A 22,485-nucleotide genomic window follows, 5' to 3' on the forward strand; every position below is an offset into this window, starting at 1 on the left:
CATGGATGGACCACATGGGGCATTAATCCAGGTTTTCCATATTCCACTGCTTGCCAATGAGACACCCACATTTCTTTTCTTGGACCTTACTGGACCTTTATTCTGGCAGTAAATAAACAGTGCACTTCTGTAGGTCGCTTCGCTCTCTCTCTTGGGTAGTTCTAAGATAGCTTTTACTATGACTGCTGTTCCCTAGTCTTTGACTCAGGGTTACTCCGCTCTTAGATGAGCTACAAAGATATAATTTTGAATGGCTGCATGTCGACAGTGCATGCCTGCTATTCACTAACTATCTGTATCCTATGCGTGCGTCGTAGTAACTCGTAGATGCATAGTAAAAGACTGGTGCTGTGTTTTAATATGTAACTCTAGTTCTGTTCATATAAGGAACTAAAGTCACTTCCATTGCCTTTTGAGTGTACCAGTGAAGATTATTACAAAGGTTTGACATGCACTCTAGTCTTTTCATTTGTTAAAAATAATGGTCACTTCCGGTTTTATCTCATGTAAGGTGGCTGCCATGCCTTTTCCATTTGTCCTATATAGATGACGAACAGGTAAGTTGGGTTGCTGGCCTTGCATGGAAGAGAAGTATATTACTGAGGATATTTAGTATTCTGGTGCCAAGAAATATTGTTCCACACATTCGTCACCAGCAGGTGAAGTTCTTGTTCAATGTTGTTCCTTGGCTTGTGGGGGAGCTGTGTTTTGGGTTACAGTCCGTGCAGTGATTCTGTGTGGAGTTTAACTACGGTTAGTGGTTCTACGCATGTTGTAGGCGCATGTGGTTCTTAAGGTATTTAATCTTTCACTTGTTTGCAGTAGTAAATATGTGATGCATACACAATGAATACATGAGCTGACGGGTGTTTGAAGCATTTACATTTTCATATTTTTGGTAACATAAATGGAACTGGAACTTTGGAGTAAGCAATTTACTGTGAATCCTTTTACAGTCTTATCCCCCTCCTCTTGGTAGTGAGGTACTTTCATGGGTAAGGGAGCTCAGATTCCGAATTAAGGTAGTGATAATTAGAGATTGTGGATACTATGTAAAGGGAAATGAACGCGGCAGCTTCTGGAGTTCACCATGAGTGAGGTAACCGCAGGGTTCGTACCTCACAGTGATGTCTTAAATCGTGCAGTTTTTGGAATAGTTCTTTCGCAGAGGCTCAACTCTTAAGTTAAAAATGGCAGTAAGAATTACAAAATAACACATAAACAATCAGGGGCAGTGTTATCGGCAACTTACTTCTCTTGGTTCTAGATTAGGATTATTATCTTTATATTATAGAGAGTCTTGTTTAAAGATTGTTGTACTAAGAAGGATTTCAAGGTGCACACAATTACAAAAAAATATATAATACTTTTCCAGTAGAAGTACTGTTCATAAAAGAGTAATTGTGTTCATCATTTCACTAGTCAACTGGTCTTGGACTCCCTGGGTGAAAAATTGAAGCAGAAGAGCCCAGCAATACTTCCCTAATCCATTTCCCCCCACTTACACAGTTCTCAAGAACTGAGGTCAGCAAAGCTGAAAGTAAACGGGGCAGCAGGGTAATGTGGTTCCCCATTGCTCCTGCAGCCTCACCGAAGGTTAAGGTCAGTCTCACTCTTTGTCTTCTTGATAATACCCTGACAGCCATCTGGGTGGATCCCAAAGAGACTCACTCAAACATTCACAACCATCAACTAATGTAAAATGCATGCGTTCTATCTCTCACTGTCCACAAGCCATTGTTTGCTCATGCATGACACAGAAATGCTTCCCGCATAGACCACAGTGCAATGCAACACCCTTCTATCACATGGCGCTATCTCCAGTGGTGCCTCTTCCGCTAAGGTGGAGCAGCACAGCCCCACAGGAAAAATAAAATGATAATAACAGCATGTTATTGTCATTTTATTTTTCAGTACTGGCTTTGTTGTGTTTCTGTTAAGTGTGGCCGGGCAGGGCTGGGTTGCCCAAAGAGCAGGGGAGGAGTGGTGGACACTTTCTAAGTGTGCATGACGGTTTGGTAGACAGTCTTGGGCCGGCCAAACAGACATGCACATTTAGTATGTTTTCCACCTGGCTGTATTGTACAGCCGGGCGAAGAACATGCACAAGCTCCCACTACCTGCCTGAGTGCTGAACCAGCCGCTCAGACCAATAGCGATGCTACTGTCATGCTGACAGCAGCGTCGTGATTGGCTTAGGGGAGTCTGAGAGCATGTGTATTTCCTTCGTCAACCAAAGAGGACTGAGGAGAGGCGGCAGCCGGTAGTTACATGAAATTTCCTTTTCTTTTTTTTTTACCCCTCCTCCTTGCCCAATCACTACTGCTCTTGACTTACCTGCTTCCGCCCCTCGTGAGGAGTATTTTAAATACTACATAAATACAATTACAATACAAACTGAAAGACAACATTCGGTTATTAGTGTGATCGCCATTAAATGAGATGTAAAAAGCAATTTTTATATTTATCCCAAAATGGCAAAAAATTAAATAACCATTGCATACCGCATGAGAGGTCTCTATAGAAAAGGTGAAACGTATATTTTATTATAAAACGTATATCATGCAAAGATTACATCATGCTGAATTTAAATCTCACTTATTACAATTTATGAAGTGACCTCTAGAGCAGATTAGACTTTTATTTTATCAAGATGTACTTTCCCGTATGATGCAGCGTCATCCCATGCTAACTGACAGCAAACATCAGTCTTTCAAAATTCAGATAAATGCCACCCTTTTCTGTAGTTTTAGTCAGATATTCATGTTTGCTTGCAAGCCAGAGGGGTTCTGAGATATTTCAATAGTATCTGGGAAATCAATCTTACATGAAACTGAAGGAAAACATCTAATGTCATTGAACAATAAATATCAGTTCTGTCAGTGTCTTACCTTTGAGCAGAGGCCCTGGGATGTTTCTCTTCCAGCCTCCTCACCAGTGCCACTGCTGGCTGCAGATCCCTCCGGGGGGGCCCTCCGGGCATTACATGGGTGTCTAAAGGTCCCGAAACGTGCTTTCCACTGGGGTCGTTGACATTATTTTTCAAACCCTAGAAATAAAGTTGTGATATATAATTTACATATTGTTTAAAAAAATATCCGTGGTTATCTTTCCATGAATAAAGCTGTTGAATAGAAAATGTCAAATTCTGCATATCAATGTCAACATCCTTCAACAAGAGCGAAATAAATGAAAGTTGATAGCGCACACATGCATAGATTTTGCTAAAAGGATCAAGATGCCCGACAATTTTTTTTTCTGAATATATATTATGATTATGTATATGCTTGTATGCAAACACACAATCGCGCACACACGCGCACACACACACACACACACACACACACACAGATACACATATTTGTTGATAGAAAAATGGTTTTCTAGGTGACAACGTTACCATGGTGAGTGCACACTGCAGCAATTAAAGTTAAGCCTCAAAAGTATTATACAAACACACACATATATATATTTCTCACAGTTGTCAATGCTGACTAGCAGCATACATATATATAAATATATATATGTGTGTGTGTGCTTGTGTGCGTATATATATATATATATATATATATATATATATATATATATATATATATATATATATATATATATATATATATATATATATATACATATTACCTACTGGCGGTCGCCAGTAGGTATATATAGTTAGGATTTTTTCTCTATGGGTTTTTTGAAAATTCTATGTCTAATAACTTTGGCGTTTGTGGACGGAATTGGCTGAAATTTTCAGGAAAATGGCACATTTTGTTTCTGAGCAGCCCTTGAAAATTTGGGGGGGGTTCGTCCAGTGGGGGCCGAGAAAAAAGGGGGGTCCCAAAACGTGTTTTTAACATTGAGTTTTCCATAGGGCGGTTGGCCTCACTTTTAGCCCGAACGGCTGAATGGATTTGCACGAAACTTGGCAAAATTGTAGGGACTGGTAGCCCGATGTGCCTTTTGTAGGTCTCAATATATGTGCTCCAGTGGATTTTGAGAAATTAACGTTTAAAAAAAGATATATATCTGTAACAGCGGACCGGGCAGCGCACTGGTTCGCGGACTTTTCGCGCAACGGAGCTTTGTGAAGCGAAGCTGATTGGTTCTCCGGCGTCTGTCAACATTCCAAACAGTCCGTAGCGGCCGCCATCTTGTCTCTCGGTAGGATCGAGAGACAAGAGGAGGTCAAAACAAAGGGGGAAATAACTATAAGGGGGCATAGTAGATCCTCGCTGACCCCCTAGGTTTGATGTGGAGGTTTTAAAAGGGCCCCGCGGGGCAAAAAAAAATAATAATAATAATAATTGAACGGCTGAATGGATTTGCACGAAACTTGGCAAAATATTAGGGACTGGTAGCCCGATGTGCCTTTGCTAGGTCTCAATATATGTGCTCCAGTGGATTTTGAGAAATTAACGTTCAAAAAAAGATATATATCTGTAACAGCGCTCCGCTTCGCGTAACGGAGGTTTGCGAAGCTGATTGGTCATTCTGTCACTGGGCTATAGTTGGGCTACATCTGGCTGATATTTGGGCTACATTTGTTTTTTTGTGTGTCTGGCGGCCATCTTTGGGCTACATTGGGCTACATTGGGCTTCATTGGGCTACATTCGGCTAATTAGCAAATAGCTCATCGCAAACTAGGAATGGTAAAGAATCGCTATTTATTCCTTAAAGTTCGCTATTTAGGAAATGCAAATAACTTTGATGATACATATGGCGGTTCATCTCTAACAAGATAAGAAGCATAGGGATACATTTATGATGACTGGCGCATCACCAGGGATGTGTTAGTCATTCTGTGCCGCTGTTCCGTCACCTATGGTGTGCTGCATTTACAATGCGGCGCATCATGGGGCAAAAACAGCACAGATGCGTGATGTATCTGTGCCGTAAAGGTGGCGCATTGCTGGAGTTGTATCGCAAGTGTGATGAAGCTCCAGCAAGGGTCGGGGGTGCCCCTGTCGCAGGGTTTCTGTTCTCACACAGAACTGTGGACAGAGGATTGGAACCTCGGCGAATGCATTGCTGGAGTTGTATCGCAAGTGTGATGAAGCTCCAGCAAGGGTCGGGGGTGCCCCTGTCGCAGGGTTTCTGTTCTCACACAGAACTGTGGACAGAGGATTGGAACCTCGGCGAATTAGGGTGTCCCAAAACTCACGTTAGTAATCAAAAACTATTTAGCAAGCTAGGTACAGTGTCACATTGGATATAACAAACTCTCAATGTTTAGACAATCCAGAATATGAACTTATAGTACCTCAGGATACGTGGAACTCATGAACAGTCGGTCGTTATAGATTTCTTAGAAACCAGAACATGGAGTTAAGAAGAACAGATGTGTATTTGAAATGTTTATTTACTAATGCCGTCTTCTCAGGCGTAGTACCTTAGATAATAAAAGTACACATATTATCAGTAGCAAAATTACCAGCATAGTTACTAGTACATAAAAAGTGAATGGTGATAGTATGTTAACATGCTGTAAATGAATAAGAGTTAGCAACACTTATAAGCAGCCGCGGGCCGTGGAGGGAGTTACGGTGAGGCAGGGAGGCGGGGAGGGGGAGAAGCAGGGTGGAGAATACAAGTACACATATTATCAGTAGCAAAATTACCAGCATAGTTACTAGTACATAAAAAGCGAATGGTGACAGTATGTTAACATGCTGTAAATGAATAAGAGTTAGCAACACTTATAAGCAGCCGCGGGCCGTGGAGGGAGTTACGGTGGGGCAGGGAGGCGGGGAGGGGGAGGGGCAAGGTAGAGAGGGCTCCACCCTGCTTCTCCCCCTCCCCGCCTCCCTGCCCCATCGTAACTCCCTCCACGGCCCGCGGCTGCTTATATCTCACCCTCCCTAATACACATATTATATTATTTGCTAAGAAGGTCTCTTTGTGTTGGTTTAGGGCGTGCCCATACTTTAGTGTCTTAGATTTGAAGGAATCACATCAGCATACACCAGCTCTCTCTTCATGTGAACCGCATCAACTGTTGTGTATGTGTGTTCGGCAAAGCAATATAAAACCCGCCTCATGCCCAGAATTGGCAGAAGTTGCACTTATGTTATGAGTATGAAGTCGTGGAGATCAGACCTCATAACAATTCTGCATCGTGTTGTTCTTGAAACTTTAGCACTCGCTGTACAGATATAGTTTAACAAGTAAAGCAGATAGTAGACCAATAACATATTATTCTCATGTAAACCACGATGAACTACTAGGTGGAAAGCTAAAGCAACAACTAAGTGTCGTGTGCAGAAGTTGCAAAAAAGGAAAAATGGCGTTTAAACCGGTAATGAGCCCATGCTAACTTAACACGGTGTAAACATATCCAGGACCTAGATGACACCTCCTCATGATCCGGAAACGAACTGAATAAGATAATAGAAGTGCCATCTCATGAGAGCAGATTGCAAGTTTATATGTGGACGGTCCGCAAGGTAAAGCATTAAAAACTAGGAAAATTTAATGCTAAAGAAAAATAAAACAGCCAAGTACTTTATCGAGTCTTAAGCCAATAGGCAAGGTAAATAATAAAAACTTGACAAATAAGTCAATGAATTGTCAATGAAATGCTAGTACTCAGCATATCAAACATGAAAAAGGTCTATGACATAACTGTGTATGCAAAATAAGCTGCAACAGCCTCCAATAGGAAGTCACCGTCTTCATCCGAAAACAGTTCAGCCATCCAATTTAAAAGCGGAAAAGAACATACGTGCTCTCCCAGCACCGGATCCTCTATCACCATCAGAGGACAGCTCGGTGGGTTTTCAAGAAAGCTCTGTTCCAAGAAAGACTGTGCTGCCGCCAGTAAATTCCAGGGACCAAGTAGTCCATGCATCAATGCCACAGCCATAATCCTTTCGCCAGGACAAACCAACTCGTGAGTAATGATAGGAGTCATCAGCTGATTAAAGTCGACGTCAGGAGAAACCGGTCCGCAGAGACACAAATCAATGGCCCAATCGAAATCACAGGTCAGGCAGTGAAATACAGGCTGGACACAGGTGAAGTAGGAGAACCGAAAAGATAATCCATATGCCGTGCTTAATATCGCCAACGGCATTGTGCCATAATATTCTAGCATGCGATTGCGGAACAGTGTCAGCAGCTGCAGGGTCGGAGGTTGCATAGGAGGGACATCCATATTTAAAAATGTAAAAAAGCACAAGAGCGTCCGCTGGTAATGCAAGTAAAAATGCCAATCCACGAACCAGAGTGCAGAAAATACAATGAAAGGAAGCAGGGATGACTCCAAAGATTTTCTCAAATGAAGTCACGAGACCACTGGTAACAACTTTAAAAAAGTGCACCAGGGACTTTGTGGAGGATGCGTTACAGATAGTCGGAAACATGTTGCTGAAATTGAAAGGCAAATGTTAATTGAAAAAGGTTTTGCACCTCTGTATGGGTGTTCGCTATGTGAAGTACGAAAGTTTCACGGGCCGAACTCAAGGCCACCTCTCTCTGAGACAAAAGAGCTCTTATTCTTGCCATGCCGTTGAAACGTGTCTCAAGGTTGGTATTTGTGGCCAGATTGAAAACTCCCTATGTTCATGTGTGGGAGGAAATAGAACATTTCTGCAGCAAATAACCCGTTCACTTACTGTTACGATAAAAGGAATACTTTTAATTAACTCAGAACAATCTTCATTATTGAGCATCAAATAACTACCATTTTCCAACAACTTGAACGTGGGGATGATAGCAGGAACTGGCGTGCCTTGCAACACGCAAGCCATATTTGGTCGGTGTTTGTTGCATGAACCGTGTAAATGTATGTGCCTACACATTAGTGAATGATCTGGCGTCTCAGTGCATTCCTCTCCATTCAGATAAACTTCTTGATCATCTTTGAAACATCTGTATGTGTATGGAAGCGACCAGACCTCATGAAGAAAAGCACTACCTAAAGGTTCATAACGACCTATTGGTATATATTTCATACAATTTGAAAACTTATATAAAGCAAAAGGCAGCGTTATTAAACCGTGGATAAGGCATGTTGCCAAAAAACCCGCAATCCTCTGCTGATGATGTCACTGAGCATGTCATGAATGATGTAATATGTGACATCATCAGCAGTGGATTACGGGTAATGGTATCTCTAGTTTACTCCCTTATAGCTGTCTTTCTTTTAACATAAGTGTCTGTTTCCTTCCCTTATACTTACTGTTTTTGGGTCGCTTCCGGTTCGCGTACCCGCGAGCGAACTGGGAAGCGAACTAAGAGAAATAGAGGTTGGCACAGTTCCAAATATTGTACCAATTTTTTAATAACGGGGAGGTAGTTCTGAAAAGAACTTTTTTTTTTTTTTTCTGAACATTTTTTTACTGTTTTTGAATTTTTCGGAACAGTTTTATATTTTTTGGGGTTTTTCTTGGAGGGGGCAATGAAAACGATTCATTGTAAAGGGCTCAACAGGAGCAACAAAACAAAAAAAAGAAGTATTTATTATTTTGGGCGTTTCGGACAAACTTGCATATGATAGTCAATAGCTCTGTTGATCAGAGTGATGCTTTTTTCTCCGTAGGAAATGAATCCATCGCAAAATGCGCAGATGTGTTTTACATCACCAAATCTCATTTGTATATTTGGCACCATCTCCCTGCCCTCTGGTCCCGTTACTTCCGGTACAACAGATCTTCTGGCCATAATAGGGAGATTATCTAGGTCGTTCCGAAACTGTGCAGCACTGTAGTTGTTAGGATGCCACCTAGTCATATGGCGATGCATTGTGTAGTTTCCGAAACTGTATTTTTTGTCGGTCCCTCTGGACAGTCTATCTTGACATATAAGGCAAGTTACGTATCTTGCATTTACTTTTTTCTGACCTTTGGGAATTTTAAAAAATTGCCAAATGAAGTTTTCTTTCCGGTGAGACGTCCTGGGCTGCTCAGGCAAAAACTGCCTCTCTTCGTGCTCGTCCTCCTGTTCCTCTTCTTCTTCTTCTTGTTGAATTACAACTTGAGCAGGTGGTCCACTCTTCCTTGGATGTGGTGGAGGTGGTGGGGAAGCACCAGCTGAAGCTACTAAAGAAGCCATTGCTCAGTGATCACAAAGGGTCTTTCTCTCACAATGATGAAAGTCAGAGTGAGGAAAGAAGGAGGGATTTTCATCATTTGGGAAAAACAAGAGTTCTCAACCAATCAAAAGTGTTCATTTTAGATTATATGACCTAGTCTTACATCATTAGGAAACCAAAAGTGAAATGAACCAATGAAAAGTGTTATTACCAAGTCACATGACTTGCTGTGTTTACGTTAAGCGCTTTGCAGGGCCTCCCGGTTTGCTTCCAGAAACCTGCGCTTTGCGACTCGCTTCGCGTTCCAGTTCGCTAACGTAGCACGTCATATGACGTATCACACGACAACGTGAAACGTCATGCGGACGGGAGGCGTCACGATGTTGTTTTCTAACGCGGCACTTGCGGTAAAGAAACGTTTACCGGCTCGCGGTCTATTTCGCGGCATCAAGGTCAGCTAACGGGAAGCTTCCCGATTCGCGAAGCGGGAACGAAGAAAAAAAAATATTTAAAAAAAAAATTATTCATAAACATATAAAATATATTTTTGGATTTAAAGAAGAATACATTTTACAGCTACAGATATTAGCTGTTAAAAAACCAATGAAATTCACAGAAAAAACCATAGGTTATAGACCATATATAGTTAGGAATTAGCATTTACAAAACCTTGAAAATTCACTGAAAAAACCATAGGTTATAGACCATATATAGTTAGGAATTAGCATTTAGAAAACCTTATTTTACTCACACAAAACCATTGAAATTCCATATATAGTTAGTTGCACTAACTATATATCGTGCACCCGCAATCCACTGCTGATCATGTCACATATTACATCATTCATGACATGGTCAGTGACATCACTGATGACATCACTGATGACATCTCAAATGACATCACTGATGACATCACTGATGACATCTCATTTGACATCATTCTTGTGCTAATACGATAAACCTCTTCAGACTCTGATATAACCTTAGATACACTCAGTGTATACAGACACTCACACACTGCCACTCATCCATGGAGTTACTCACACACCCAGTCAGTCATGCAAAGAAACAATCTCACCTCCATTTCTTGAACTATACAGTTAAACACACCTTACTTATTGAAACATATACTAACACATATTTACTCTCTTATACAATCCCTGATACAAGTTCACAATGATCGATACAACCACTCACTCATTCAGTGGCTCTCATGCACAGTTATTTATATATGCCAACTCTCAAATGTACTGTGTTTTACATATGTACTTACTATGACATGTAGCATTGAGATATCCATTCACTCATCAATACACTCATGCACACAGTCAACTGCCTATGTAGCTGTTTCCACATGCACTCTTGAACTCATACACCTAGTGAATAAACTGCTCACACATCTATGCATAGAGTCACACACCTTCCAGCCACCCCCACACAAACTCAATCTCCCATAGAAATACTTGGGAAACCAATTAATAACACATATAGCCTCTCGTATAGCTAATGATCAACACATGCAGCAGTTTACAGAACAACAGACATAATGATGCACAAATTAAGACAGTTTAGTCACTAACCCATGCATTCAGTGAGACACATTTAATCACTCACTCATACAGTCAGTCACGCACCTACTAAATCCTTCATCCAGACACTTATACATCCACTCATTCTTCAATATGTAAGACATATTTTAACTTTACAGAAACATACAGTCACTGGATGTAGTCATCAGTGATGTCATCAGTGATGTCATTTGAGATGTCATCAGTGATGTCATCAGTGATGTCACTGACCATGTCATGAATGATGTAATATGTGACATGATCAGCAGTGGATTGCGGGTGCACGATATATAGTTAGTGCAACTAACTATATATGGAATTTCAATGGTTTTGTGTGAGTAAAATAAGGTTTTCTAAATGCTAATTCCTAACTATATATGGTCTATAACCTATGGTTTTTTCAGTGAATATATATATATATACATCCATCCTGACAGCATACACAAACAGGCACCAACTGCATGAGTAATTGGCATAGGTGTTTTATTCCAACTAGGACCCAGACGCGTTTCGGCAGAGTACCGCCTTGTTCACTGCATCAAGTGCTCTGCTATTTTTTCTATATATACGCACAACCTCCACCAACTGCTGCAGACTGTGTGAGAATTTAAACGAAGACATAATACATCTACTATGCATCTGCAACGGTTTGAGAGCGGAAAGGAGACAGTTTCTCAAACAGCTCCTGATTGCAAGTCAGGTTCGATCTTGTAGGGAAGCGGTAAAGGCCTGTTTTGAGGGCAGCAACATCCGTCTTTCCTGCAGGCCTTGTTCGGGTTATGAGGGAAGCGAACGCTAAGCTAAGTCGGGAAGACCCCCAAATCATCGGTCTTTATCCTATGCTATCGTACTTATGAGTCAAGGTCAACAACCATCTCTACTAGCGCTTTGATTAAGTCCTATGAATACCTCCCTGGTTGCTAAGCTCCAAGCAGTCAGTATGGCCTGGCTGTGAGCTCATTGACTCGTTCTCTCCACAAATATCATTTCTTGGTGTGGATCCGCCAATGAGAACAAGCCCTATGCTGACTTATCTTTTTTTACTAAGAAGATCTATTTTACCTATAGATTTTTACTCCTTTGCAATTTTAATGACCTACAACATATTTGTAATCTTTTAACATCTTTTAAAGGAGAAGCTGTATTTTGTGAACTAATGTTTTATTTGTTTGCGAAGGTTTTAATTAATCATGCAATAAAGTTATACCATATATATATGTGTGTCACTCTCCCATGGTTGTCACAGCATTAAACCTCAGCAATAGACATAGACGATAAGTTACGGCTGAGTTTACAAAAAAATGTATAAAACAAGTGAAACCAAGTGCGTGTAAAGTAAACATTAGGTAGAAACAAATAAGTACTAAGGTTTAGAATTGTCACACTAACAATTAAGATAAATATACATAAAAGTGTGTATGTTACAAAACTTGTGACCTGGTCACTAATGGACGACAGTTATGTGCAGATTGTTCAACAGTACCTAATAATCATAGACGTTCTCACCATACATGTTCAGTGAATTCAGGCATACATGATGAGAAGCTCAATGGTAGGCCCTGCAGGTTCGGTATCTATCGGGTTCATAAATAAGAAAATAATATTAAGGTAATGTCTCTCTAGTAGATTATATATACGAATGATGGAATCAATCAATTGATTATCATTATCATAGGAATTATGTACATGAATTTGTCGAATGTATAATATTATGGTACCAAGTGATATCGGAATAATTGAGATAATATAACACTGAACCTATTATAAGATGGCCGCCACAAGTAATGATGTAATTACAAGTTCTGTGCCGTTTTTTATGTTTATTCTTTTAGAACACGTGACAGGTTGTCATCATGGTTTTATTTAAATCCCTAAACAAACAAAGTGCGAGTTTACACTGACGAAGGCGGCAACGCCGAAACGCGTTTGTAACCTTGACTAAATTAACTGCAAGAAGTTTCTGTCATTAAACAACTTGGCGAAACCACGCTGTATTGACTTTCAGTGCTCTTTACTTGAAAACGAGTCCCGAGGATCGTGGGACTTGGCGTTGGCAATATATATATATATATATATATATATATTCCAGCTCCAAGAACTTCTCTCCCGGCCGAGAAAGAAGAGGCAGCACTCGCGGGGTGAGTTACAGTGTTATCTTTATTCCTTACAGACGCGTTTCGGGTCAAGCCCTTTGTCAATGTGATAACAAAAAACGCTACTTGGAAGTCATTATTTATGTGAAGCGCAATTTCCGGTGGAATATGCCATATTGGAATGTACAATGGCTCATTTAGCAAAATCGCATTTAAATCATTAAATACCATCAATTCATTGTGCCGTGAATCGGCAAACCAGATATATCCACATTGCAGCAATGCTTACTGTAGAGTAAAAACAAATGCTAGGACATATACAGCGTAATCCTATACTTGTATACATTTCGTAATCATCAAAACAGTTTATCACATTTTAGTAGTATATGTTCCAGCAATTTACCCCACCTTATATAGTGTTGCCTAGTGAGTAGAACATTCCTTTGCTATCTTGCCGTGGATCGTATTCACGGCACAATGAATTGATGGTATTTAATGATTTAAATGCGATTTTGCTAAATGAGCCATGGTACATTCCAATATGGCGCCCGCGGATTATGAGTGGGTAGTCCTTCTACTATTTCCACCGGAAATTGCGCTTCACATAAATAATGACTTCCAAGTAGCGTTTTTTGTTATCACATTGACAAAGGGCTTGACCCGAAACGCGTCTGTAAGGAATAAAGATAACACTGTAACTCACCCCGCGAGTGCTGCCTCTTCTTTCTCGGCCGGGAGAGAAGTTCTTGGAGCTGGAATATTGCACGGTGCACCAACCGTGTTGCGGCACCCACCGTTAGAGCCCCGTCGTTATTGGTGCAACAGGAGCGAGGATATATATATATATATATATATATATATACGAAAAACTTTGCTGTCGCAAAGCCAATAGTGCACTCAGGTGTCTGGTAAAAAGTTACTTTATTCCATCACCATTGCTGACAAAGGCATTTCGGCCAGAGGGCCTTTATTGACAAAAACTGTTGTGGCCAAAAACGCTTTTGTCAGCAATGGTGATGGAATACATTAACTTTGTACCAGACTCCTGAGTGCCCTATTGGCTTTGCGACAGCAAGGTTGTTTGTTTATAAAATTGTTTGTGGTTTTGCCGCTGCGAGATAGCAGCACCCGCCCACAAGAGAGTGGCCGTGTGGGTGAGAAGCAGGAAACATATATATATATTTGTGATATCGTAATGATTGCCACATACGTTTTCAATAACAGAAAGGGACAATGTACCTGCTCCTTCCCGCAAGCACCTTTTCTTCGCCAAGAATAGGCAAAACTTTATTGTAACTATGTAAATGCTACACAGGACAACATTCTTTTTGAGAATTGCGGAGACTGAGCATAATTCTCAATAAGAATGGTGTTCTGTTGAATGTTGCGATATCACAAATTGAACACGGGTTAGATAGACTGTTATGAGAGAGAACGGTAATTTAAATAAATGAAAGGATAAGTGCCGATACACGGCAGGATTGACTGTAAATATGATGTTGTACAATTATGAAATAGGAGAGGTTATTCTTTATATAAATTATGTATAATACTGTATGCAAACAGGAAGAATTTTACCTTTCCAATATGGCGTCTAAATTAACAACTGACGCTTTAGTTCTTTCTTTATTGTTACTCCCGGTAGAACAAGTTTAAAACCAGTTTCACTCAGTGTGCATTGAACACCGAGGAAGGCGTCTTGCCGAAACGCGTTTGTTTTGCCTGCAATAAAGAATTTCTAAAAGCATCCCCGTGAGTGCAGTATCCTTTGGGAAAGTGCAGGAGGTGTCCCACTTGTGGGACACCCCCGCGCCGCACGGCCACCAGCTGCTGCGTGTGCCCCCTGCTGTGCCCTCTGCCTCGCTGCCAGCCGCGCTGCCGGCTGACCCTGCCGTCGTTGCTCTGTTCTGTTTTGACCATCACTTGTGCTTGTTTTTCCCTCGCTGTTTTTTGCCCGTATTAAGTATTGTTTTTACCATCACTTGTGCTTGTTTTTCCCTCGCTGTTTTTTGCCCGTATTAAGTATTGTTTTTACCATCACTTGTGCTTGTTTTTCCCTCGCCGTTTTTGCACGTATTAAGTGTTGTTGTGACCACCATTTGTGCCTGTTTTTCCCTCGCTGTTTTTTGCCCGTATTAAGTATTGTTTTTACCATCACTTGTGCTTGTTTTTCCCTCGCTGTTTTTTGCCCGTATTAAGTATTGTTTTTACCATCACTTGTGCTTGTTTTTCCCTCGCCGTTTTTGCACGTATTAAGTGTTGTTGTGACCACCATTTGTGCCTGTTTCCCTCGTAGTCACTGCCCGCTCTCCCCCGTGTTTCCCGCCTTCCTCGCCGCCCCCCGCTTCCCGCCACCACCGCCGACCCCGCCCCTTTTTCATTCTGTTCCCTCCCCGCTCCCGCCTCCCAGCTGCTCCGCCCACCCGCGCACTTCACCTTAAATGGCGACCGTGCGAACGCGCAGCGTTGACGCGCAGCGGGCGCGCCGATTGTGCGCCGAAGGCGCGCCAAAGGTAAGCCCGTCTGCGCCCGTCCGCGACCGGATCGCGACCAGCGCCAGGACCCCTGGCCCCCACCGACGGAAGCCGACCCGACGAACCTACAACGCCGCCGATCTCATCACACTCAACACCGGCCGCATCCCAGGATGTCATCGAGCCGCCCCGAAGCACACCCACGGACCTTTCAGCTGCCACGCCTGCAAGTTCACCTGCATCCGGACTCATCCTGCACCAGCACTCGCCAAGCCGAACATCAGCAGCAACCACCTCAAGTGCATCCTGCTCAACACCCGCTCCATCCACAGACACGCCGTAGAACTCTGGAACCTCCTCGACACCACCGCCCCTGACGTTGCCTTCCTCACCGAGACCTGGATGAACGCCTCCTCAGCCCCAGACATCGCCATCGCCATCCCGGAGGGCTACAAGATCATCCGGAGGGACCGCACCGCCAACCTGACGGGAAGAGGCATTGCCATCATCCACAGAGACACCATCCGCATCACGACCAACACCGACGACACCCTAACCACCGCTGACACCTGCACTTCCAGATCCACACCAACCCGAAGACCACCCTCAGAGGCACCCTGATCTACCGACCCCCGGGTCCACGCACACGATTCAGCGAGGACATCGCCGACTTCATCAGCCCGCATGCCCTCCCCTCCGCCGACTACATCCTCCTGGGGGACCTCAACTTCCACCTGGAGAACAACAGCGACCGCAACACCATCAGCCTGCTCGACAACCTCGCCAACCTCGGACTCAAGCAACTGGTGACCACCCCCACCCACCTCGCCGGACACACACTCGACGCCGTCTTCTCATCCAGCAAAGACGTCACCTTCAGCCACGCAACAGGACTCCACTGGACGGACCACAGCTGCGTCCACTTCAGCTTCAAAAGAACGACGATCCACCACCACCAGCAACAGGTTGCCCGAAGAAGCTGGAACAAGATCACAGCCGACCAGCTCACCGCTTCCCTGAGCCAGCACCCCCCCGCCAGCTCAGCGAACCCCAGCCAGGCCGCCGACAACCTCACGAAGTGGATCAACAACGGCGCGGACGAACTCGCCCCTCTGAGAACCCCGCCCAGCAGACCCTGCAGCAGAAAAACACCATGGTTCACCGACGAACTCAAGAGCTCCAAGAAGAACTGTCGAGCCCTCGAGAAAGTCTGGAGAAGGGAACCAACGACGGACAACATGACCACCCTCAAGCTCGCCACCCGGAAACACCACCAACTGATCCGCGCCACCAAGAAAAATACATACAAGGACCGGCTGGACAACAACGCACACAACAGCAAGGAACTCTTCAACATCGTGAAAGAGCTCTCCAACCCCAACGCCGGAAACAATGACATCACCCCGTCGCAGGACCTCTGCAACTCCCTCGCATCCTACTTCCACAACAAGATCACGGACATACACAACAGCTTCAGCAACCAACCAACGCAAGCCACAACCGCAACAACGCCACCCACCACCACCCTCCGCACCTGGACTCCGATCAGCACCGAAGACACCATCCGCACAATGAACTCCATCCATTCCGGATCTCCGACTGACCCCTGCCCTCACCACGTCTTCAACAAGGCCGACGCTGTCATCGCACCCCACCTGCGGGACATCATCAACACCTCCTTCGACACCGCCACCTTCCCTGAGAGCTGGAAGCACGCCGAACTCAGCGCTCTTCTCAAGAAACCCACAGCAGACCCCTCCGACCTCAAGAACTACCGTCCCATCTCGCTCCTCCCGTTCCCGGCCAAAGTCATCGAGAAGACCGTCAACAAACAGCTGGCCGCCTTCCTCGAGACGAACGGATCCCTCGACCCCTCACAGTCTGGCTTCCGAGCGAACCACAGCACCGAGACCGCCCTCATCGCTGCCACCGATGACATACGAACCCTGATGGACAACGGAGAGACAGCGGCCCTCATCCTCCTGGACCTCTCCGCGGCTTTCGACACTGTCTGCCACCGCACCCTAGTACAGCGCCTCGGCAACATCGGAATCCAGGACAAGGCACTGGAATGGATCACCTCCTTCCTCGACGGAAGAACACAGAGAGTCCGCCTACCACCGTACAAGTCAGAGGCCACCAAAGTCATCTGCGGCGTCCCTCAAGGATCCTCACTGAGCCCCACCCTCTTCAACGTCTACATGAGCCCCCTCGCGGCCATCGCACGCCAACACAACCTCAACATAATCTCCTACGCCGACGACACCCAGCTGATCCTCTCCCTGACCAACGACCCCGCCACCGCCAGAGCCAACCTGCACGAAGGGATGAGAGAGGTAGCCGAATGGATGACGACCAGCCGCCTGAAACTGAACTCGGACAAGACGGAGGTCCTCATCCTGGGCTCCTCGCCCTCCGCCTGGGACGACTCCTGGTGGCCCCCCGCCCTGGGCACCGCACCCAAACCGACGGACCACGCACGCAACCTGGGCTTCATCCTGGACTCCTCCCTCTCCATGACCAGACAAGTAAACGCCGTCTCCTCGTCTTGCTTCAACATCCTGCGCATGCTACGCAAGATCTTCCGGTGGATCCCCACCGAGACGAGGAAGACGGTCACCCAGGCCCTCGTCACCAGCCGACTGGACTACGGCAACGCCCTCTACGCCGGAACCACCGCCAAGCTCCAGAAGAGACTCCAGCGGATCCAGAACGCCTCGGCCAGACTCATCCTCGACATCCCCCGACGCAGCCACATCTCCGGACACCTGAGAGATCTGCATTGGCTCCCGGTCAACAAGAGAATCACCTTCCGTCTCCTCACCCACGCACACAAAGCCCTACACGACCAAGGCCCGAGCTACTTCAACAACCGGATCAACTTCTACACCCCCAAGCGCCTCCTCAGATCAACCAGCCACGCCCTCGCCGCCGTCCCCCGCATCCGAAGAGCGACAACAGGAGGAAGGTCCTTCTCCTACCTGGCCGCCAAGACCTGGAACTCACTCCCAACCGACCTGCGCCTGACCCAAGACCACATCTCCTTCAGGAAGAAGCTCAAGACCTGGCTGTTCGAGCAGTAACGGCACCCCCCCCCCAAACCAGCGCCTTGAGACCCTACGGGTGAGTAGTGCGCTCTATAAATGACCGGATTGATTGATTGATTGAGCAGGATATATAGAGGTCCGACCATGCCCGCAAACTGCACCCGCCCAAGTGAGTGCTCCAGTTCTTTTTGGTCACAAGGAGCGTGAGAATATATATATATATATATATATATATATATATATATATATATATATATATATATATATATATATACACAAAACTACAGGGCAATATGATACCTAGGTTCAAAGCCAGGGGGTATTCCGATAAGGTCCTAACACAGGCAGCATCCAAACTATTAAACAGGGAGATGTCTTGTGAAAAATCTGACATTCCATTCGATAAAGAAGCTACTCCCAGTATCCCCAGAACGATTACCTCTTACAGTGCACGGTCAAATAAATTAAAATCATGATAAAGCATTAGAGCTTCATACAAGCAGATCCCATAATTTGTCCTATTATTGGCAGCTCACCAACTGTGACCTATAAAAGATCACCTTCCCTCAAGGACAAACTGGTTAAAAGCTAATATCAAACTGAATCAGCACCTATCTGGATATATTTCACAGACTTGTCTGATTATGGTGGTTCAGGATCATTGACACGGCAGATTATGAGGCCTGCTGGCTCTGTCCTCATGTTGGAACTAGCAGGATTTTTATAGTTAGTTAGCTTCTTTGCGCTTTTTTCACTTTACATTCATGCACCAATTAATATATTTGCTTATTATTTTTCGATCACACTATGCTCACAATAGAATTGTGTACTGACATCTTTTTGTGTTCTAAATTGCAGCAGACATGCATATGAAATATTCTGTTGAAATATTTATGTATGACCACTTAATATATGATCTGGAGAAATGCTTGGATATATATGCCATTGTGGCACAGGCAAATTAATTTCTAAATTATGAATGCTGTCAATTGACATAGAGTAATGTTAAAATGTTATATATTCTATGATCGTAAATCGATGGAGGACTTATGGGTTGTAGGTGGAATACACTGATTTGGCACTCAGTATGAAAGATGACTACCATTCTATTGCAGGTATCACCATTTTCAGTAAAAGTGTCAATTTCAGACAATGAGAGACTGCTGGCATTGGTCACTTCCAATTTTGTCAACATTATCTATGGTTGCGGTCAATTTATGTGATTTATTCATAATAATTTTTAATTGCAGGTATTGTGATTTGAATCATGATAACTTTATTAATCATGGACACTACCAAGCATGGCCATTCCAATCTTGTTGTTTGGGAGTTTGATGGATATGCGCAAGTCCTTTCCCCATAGTTATGGAGTAACATGATCGACCTCATGACCGTGTCTCTTATGATCAGCTATGGGTACATTACCCAATAAAGATTGCGTCATTCATGATGAATTATCAGAAATATTTTAAAATTGTGAGTTTACGGGGCGAGGATGCATATAATTCTTCATATCATTCTCTGTGGTCACGTGACATTTCAATCGCAAAACAAACAAAATCCTTATCTGTAATTGTTTTTGCCATGATAAAAGGTATTTCACATGATAGAATTTGGTACAACCAAACGATTGGTTGGGCGATTTGTATCTATATATATTTTTCTTAAAATTAATATGCATTTCATCATGAGGATGTTTTCTATGTCTACTATGACGTGAAATGTATTTCTGGCCAACCATGAGCTATGAAATTTGAACGTGACAAAGGCCGTCAGGCCGAAATGAGTTTTTCATTTTTGTGCACATTAAAACCCATAAGTGGATATCATCGGTGTGCCGCTTCCTTTTTCTATCGAGAAGGATTGTTTGGATATATTGTGGATTTTACCACCACGGCAGGCACAGGCACTGAAAGGCAGGTGTATATGGCGTCAGGCAAAGCCCTTGGACCATATATCATATATATGTATATATATATAACCGATTCGCCAAGCGGGGGCCGAGATAAAAGGGGGGTCCCAAAACGTGTTTTCCCCATGTTAATTTCCATAGGGTGGTTGGACTCACTTTTAGCCCGAACGGCTGAATAGTTTTCCACCAAACTTGGCAAAATTGTAGGGACTGGTAGCCCGATGTGCCTTTGCTATGTCTCAAGATATGTGCTCCAGTGGTTTTTACGAAAATTAACTTTGAAAAAATATATATTGGGCTATATATATGTTAGAGCCCAAATGTAGCCCAATGTAGCCCAATGTAGCCCAATGTAGCCCAAAGATGGCCACCAGAGACAAAAAAAACCAAATGTAGCCCAAATATCAGCCAGATGTAGCCCAACTATAGCCCAATGACAGAATGTCCCAGAGTGTTCTAAAGAACAAATAGAGCGCTAACAGTCTTACTTATGACAAAAGTATGGCACACCTGAAGTCATCTTGATTGGAATAAAGTGTTAACACTTAAAACATTTAATTTGCAACGGAAAAATGAGGGGGTTCATTTTGCCATAGAAATTATGATTAGTGCTGAAGAAAGAAAAATTAGGGCACATTTTGAGTGACTTCTCAAATCCTCTTATATTTCATTAAAAAAATTCTGATATGCAGTCTCCCAAGATGGCCACCAGAGACAAAAGAGCCTGTGCTTAAAAACTCTGTTAGCAAAGCAGGCATTTGAGATTTAAAAAACGTTTTAATATAAAAACGTTATCCGCTAATAGAATTAGCATTTAAAAAACCTTGCGAATTCAATGAAAAAACCATAGGTTTCAGGCCTTATATAGTTAGGAATTAGCATTTAAAAAACCTTGCGAATTCACTGAAAAAAACATAGGTTTCAGGCCTTATATAGTTAGGAATTAGCATTTAAAAAACCTTTGAAATTCACTGAAAAAAACATAGGTTTCAGGCCTTATATAGTTAGGAATTAGCATTTTAAAAAACCTTGCAAATTCACAGAAAAAACCATAAGTTTCAGGCCTTATATAGTTAGGAATTAGCATTTAAAAAACCTTTGAAATTCACTGAAAAAACCATGGTTTCAGGCCTTATATAGTTAGGAATCAGCATTTAAAAAACCTTGCAAATTCACTGAAAAAACCATAGGTTTCAGGCCTTATATAGTTAGGAATTAGCATTTAAAAACCTTTGAAATTCACTGAAAAAAACATAGGTTTCAGGAGTTATATAGTTAGGAATTAGCTTTTGAAATTCACTCAAAAAACTATAAGTTTTAGTGGTGTTATAGTTAGCTGGACATTTTACTCATACAAAACCATTGAAATTGCTCCTATATAGTTAGTTGTACTAACTATATTTCGCGCACACGCAATCCACTGCTGATGATGTCACATATTAGATCATTCATGACATGGTCAGTGACATCACTGATGACATCTCAAATGACATCACTGATGACATTATCCACGTGACAATCAAATACACGTTTTCATACACTATTACAATTTTTCATCACTCTTTGTAAAATACAGAGTATCATATTTAAATCCATTGTCACAGCAATACAAGTATCTAAAAATCCACTCAGTGATTTATATATGTATACACACATCTAATCACTTACCTATGGATTCACTCATACATGCTGTCAATGAACAATAGAACGCTATCAAAAATACTTATACATCTATATCGACATTAAACAACAGCACGCATCCTATTCACATATGAAGTCATCCTACTCACTTATGCAAACAATGGATCATACTTACATATTTACTTAGCAAAACACTTATACAAACACCACTTCTTCTATTCATTTAGATAGTAAGTCATACTTAGTGAATTATAAATCATTATTACAAGTATACAGTTATCCATACAGTCACTCACACAATCATTGTGTCTGATGTATACTTATTTATATACAATAACTGACACATACACTGCCTTTTATTTTTCTAGTTTGTTGGACCTGTACCATTGAGAAATATATTTGCTCATCACCACACCCATAAAGATATTCACTCACCCAAACAACTGTTAGAACATGTAGTTTTAACTTCATATATCTACTGAATCAACTATTCACACATCTTTGGACAGTTACACCCCCCCCCACAGAACCACACACACTTTCACACTCCCATACAAATACTCAGTTAACTAATCAATAACTAATATAGACTTTCACATAGCTAGTAACCAACTGTAGAATCAGTTTACACAACAACTGACAAAGTGATACAGATAGTCACACAGTTTAGTCACTATCCACTATATTTAGTGAGACATTATAAATTGGTCAAGTAAAC

General features: G+C 42.8%; 1 protein-coding gene across 1 annotated transcript in view; it reads right to left on the reverse strand.

Moving 5' to 3' along the window:
• The window catches only part of DCDC1 (doublecortin domain containing 1), a 1,658,417-nt gene that overhangs the window by 703,847 nt on the left and 932,085 nt on the right, over positions 1-22,485 (reverse strand). Inside the window, exon 17 of the mRNA XM_078683738.1 lies at positions 2,892-3,049. Coding sequence (XP_078539864.1) covers positions 2,892-3,049 — 158 coding nt within the window. The remainder of the gene's footprint in view (positions 1-2,891; positions 3,050-22,485) is intronic.

This window comes from Lissotriton helveticus, chromosome 3_1, assembly GCF_964261635.1.
Source record: "Lissotriton helveticus chromosome 3_1, aLisHel1.1, whole genome shotgun sequence".
Lineage (NCBI taxonomy): Eukaryota > Metazoa > Chordata > Amphibia > Caudata > Salamandridae > Lissotriton > Lissotriton helveticus.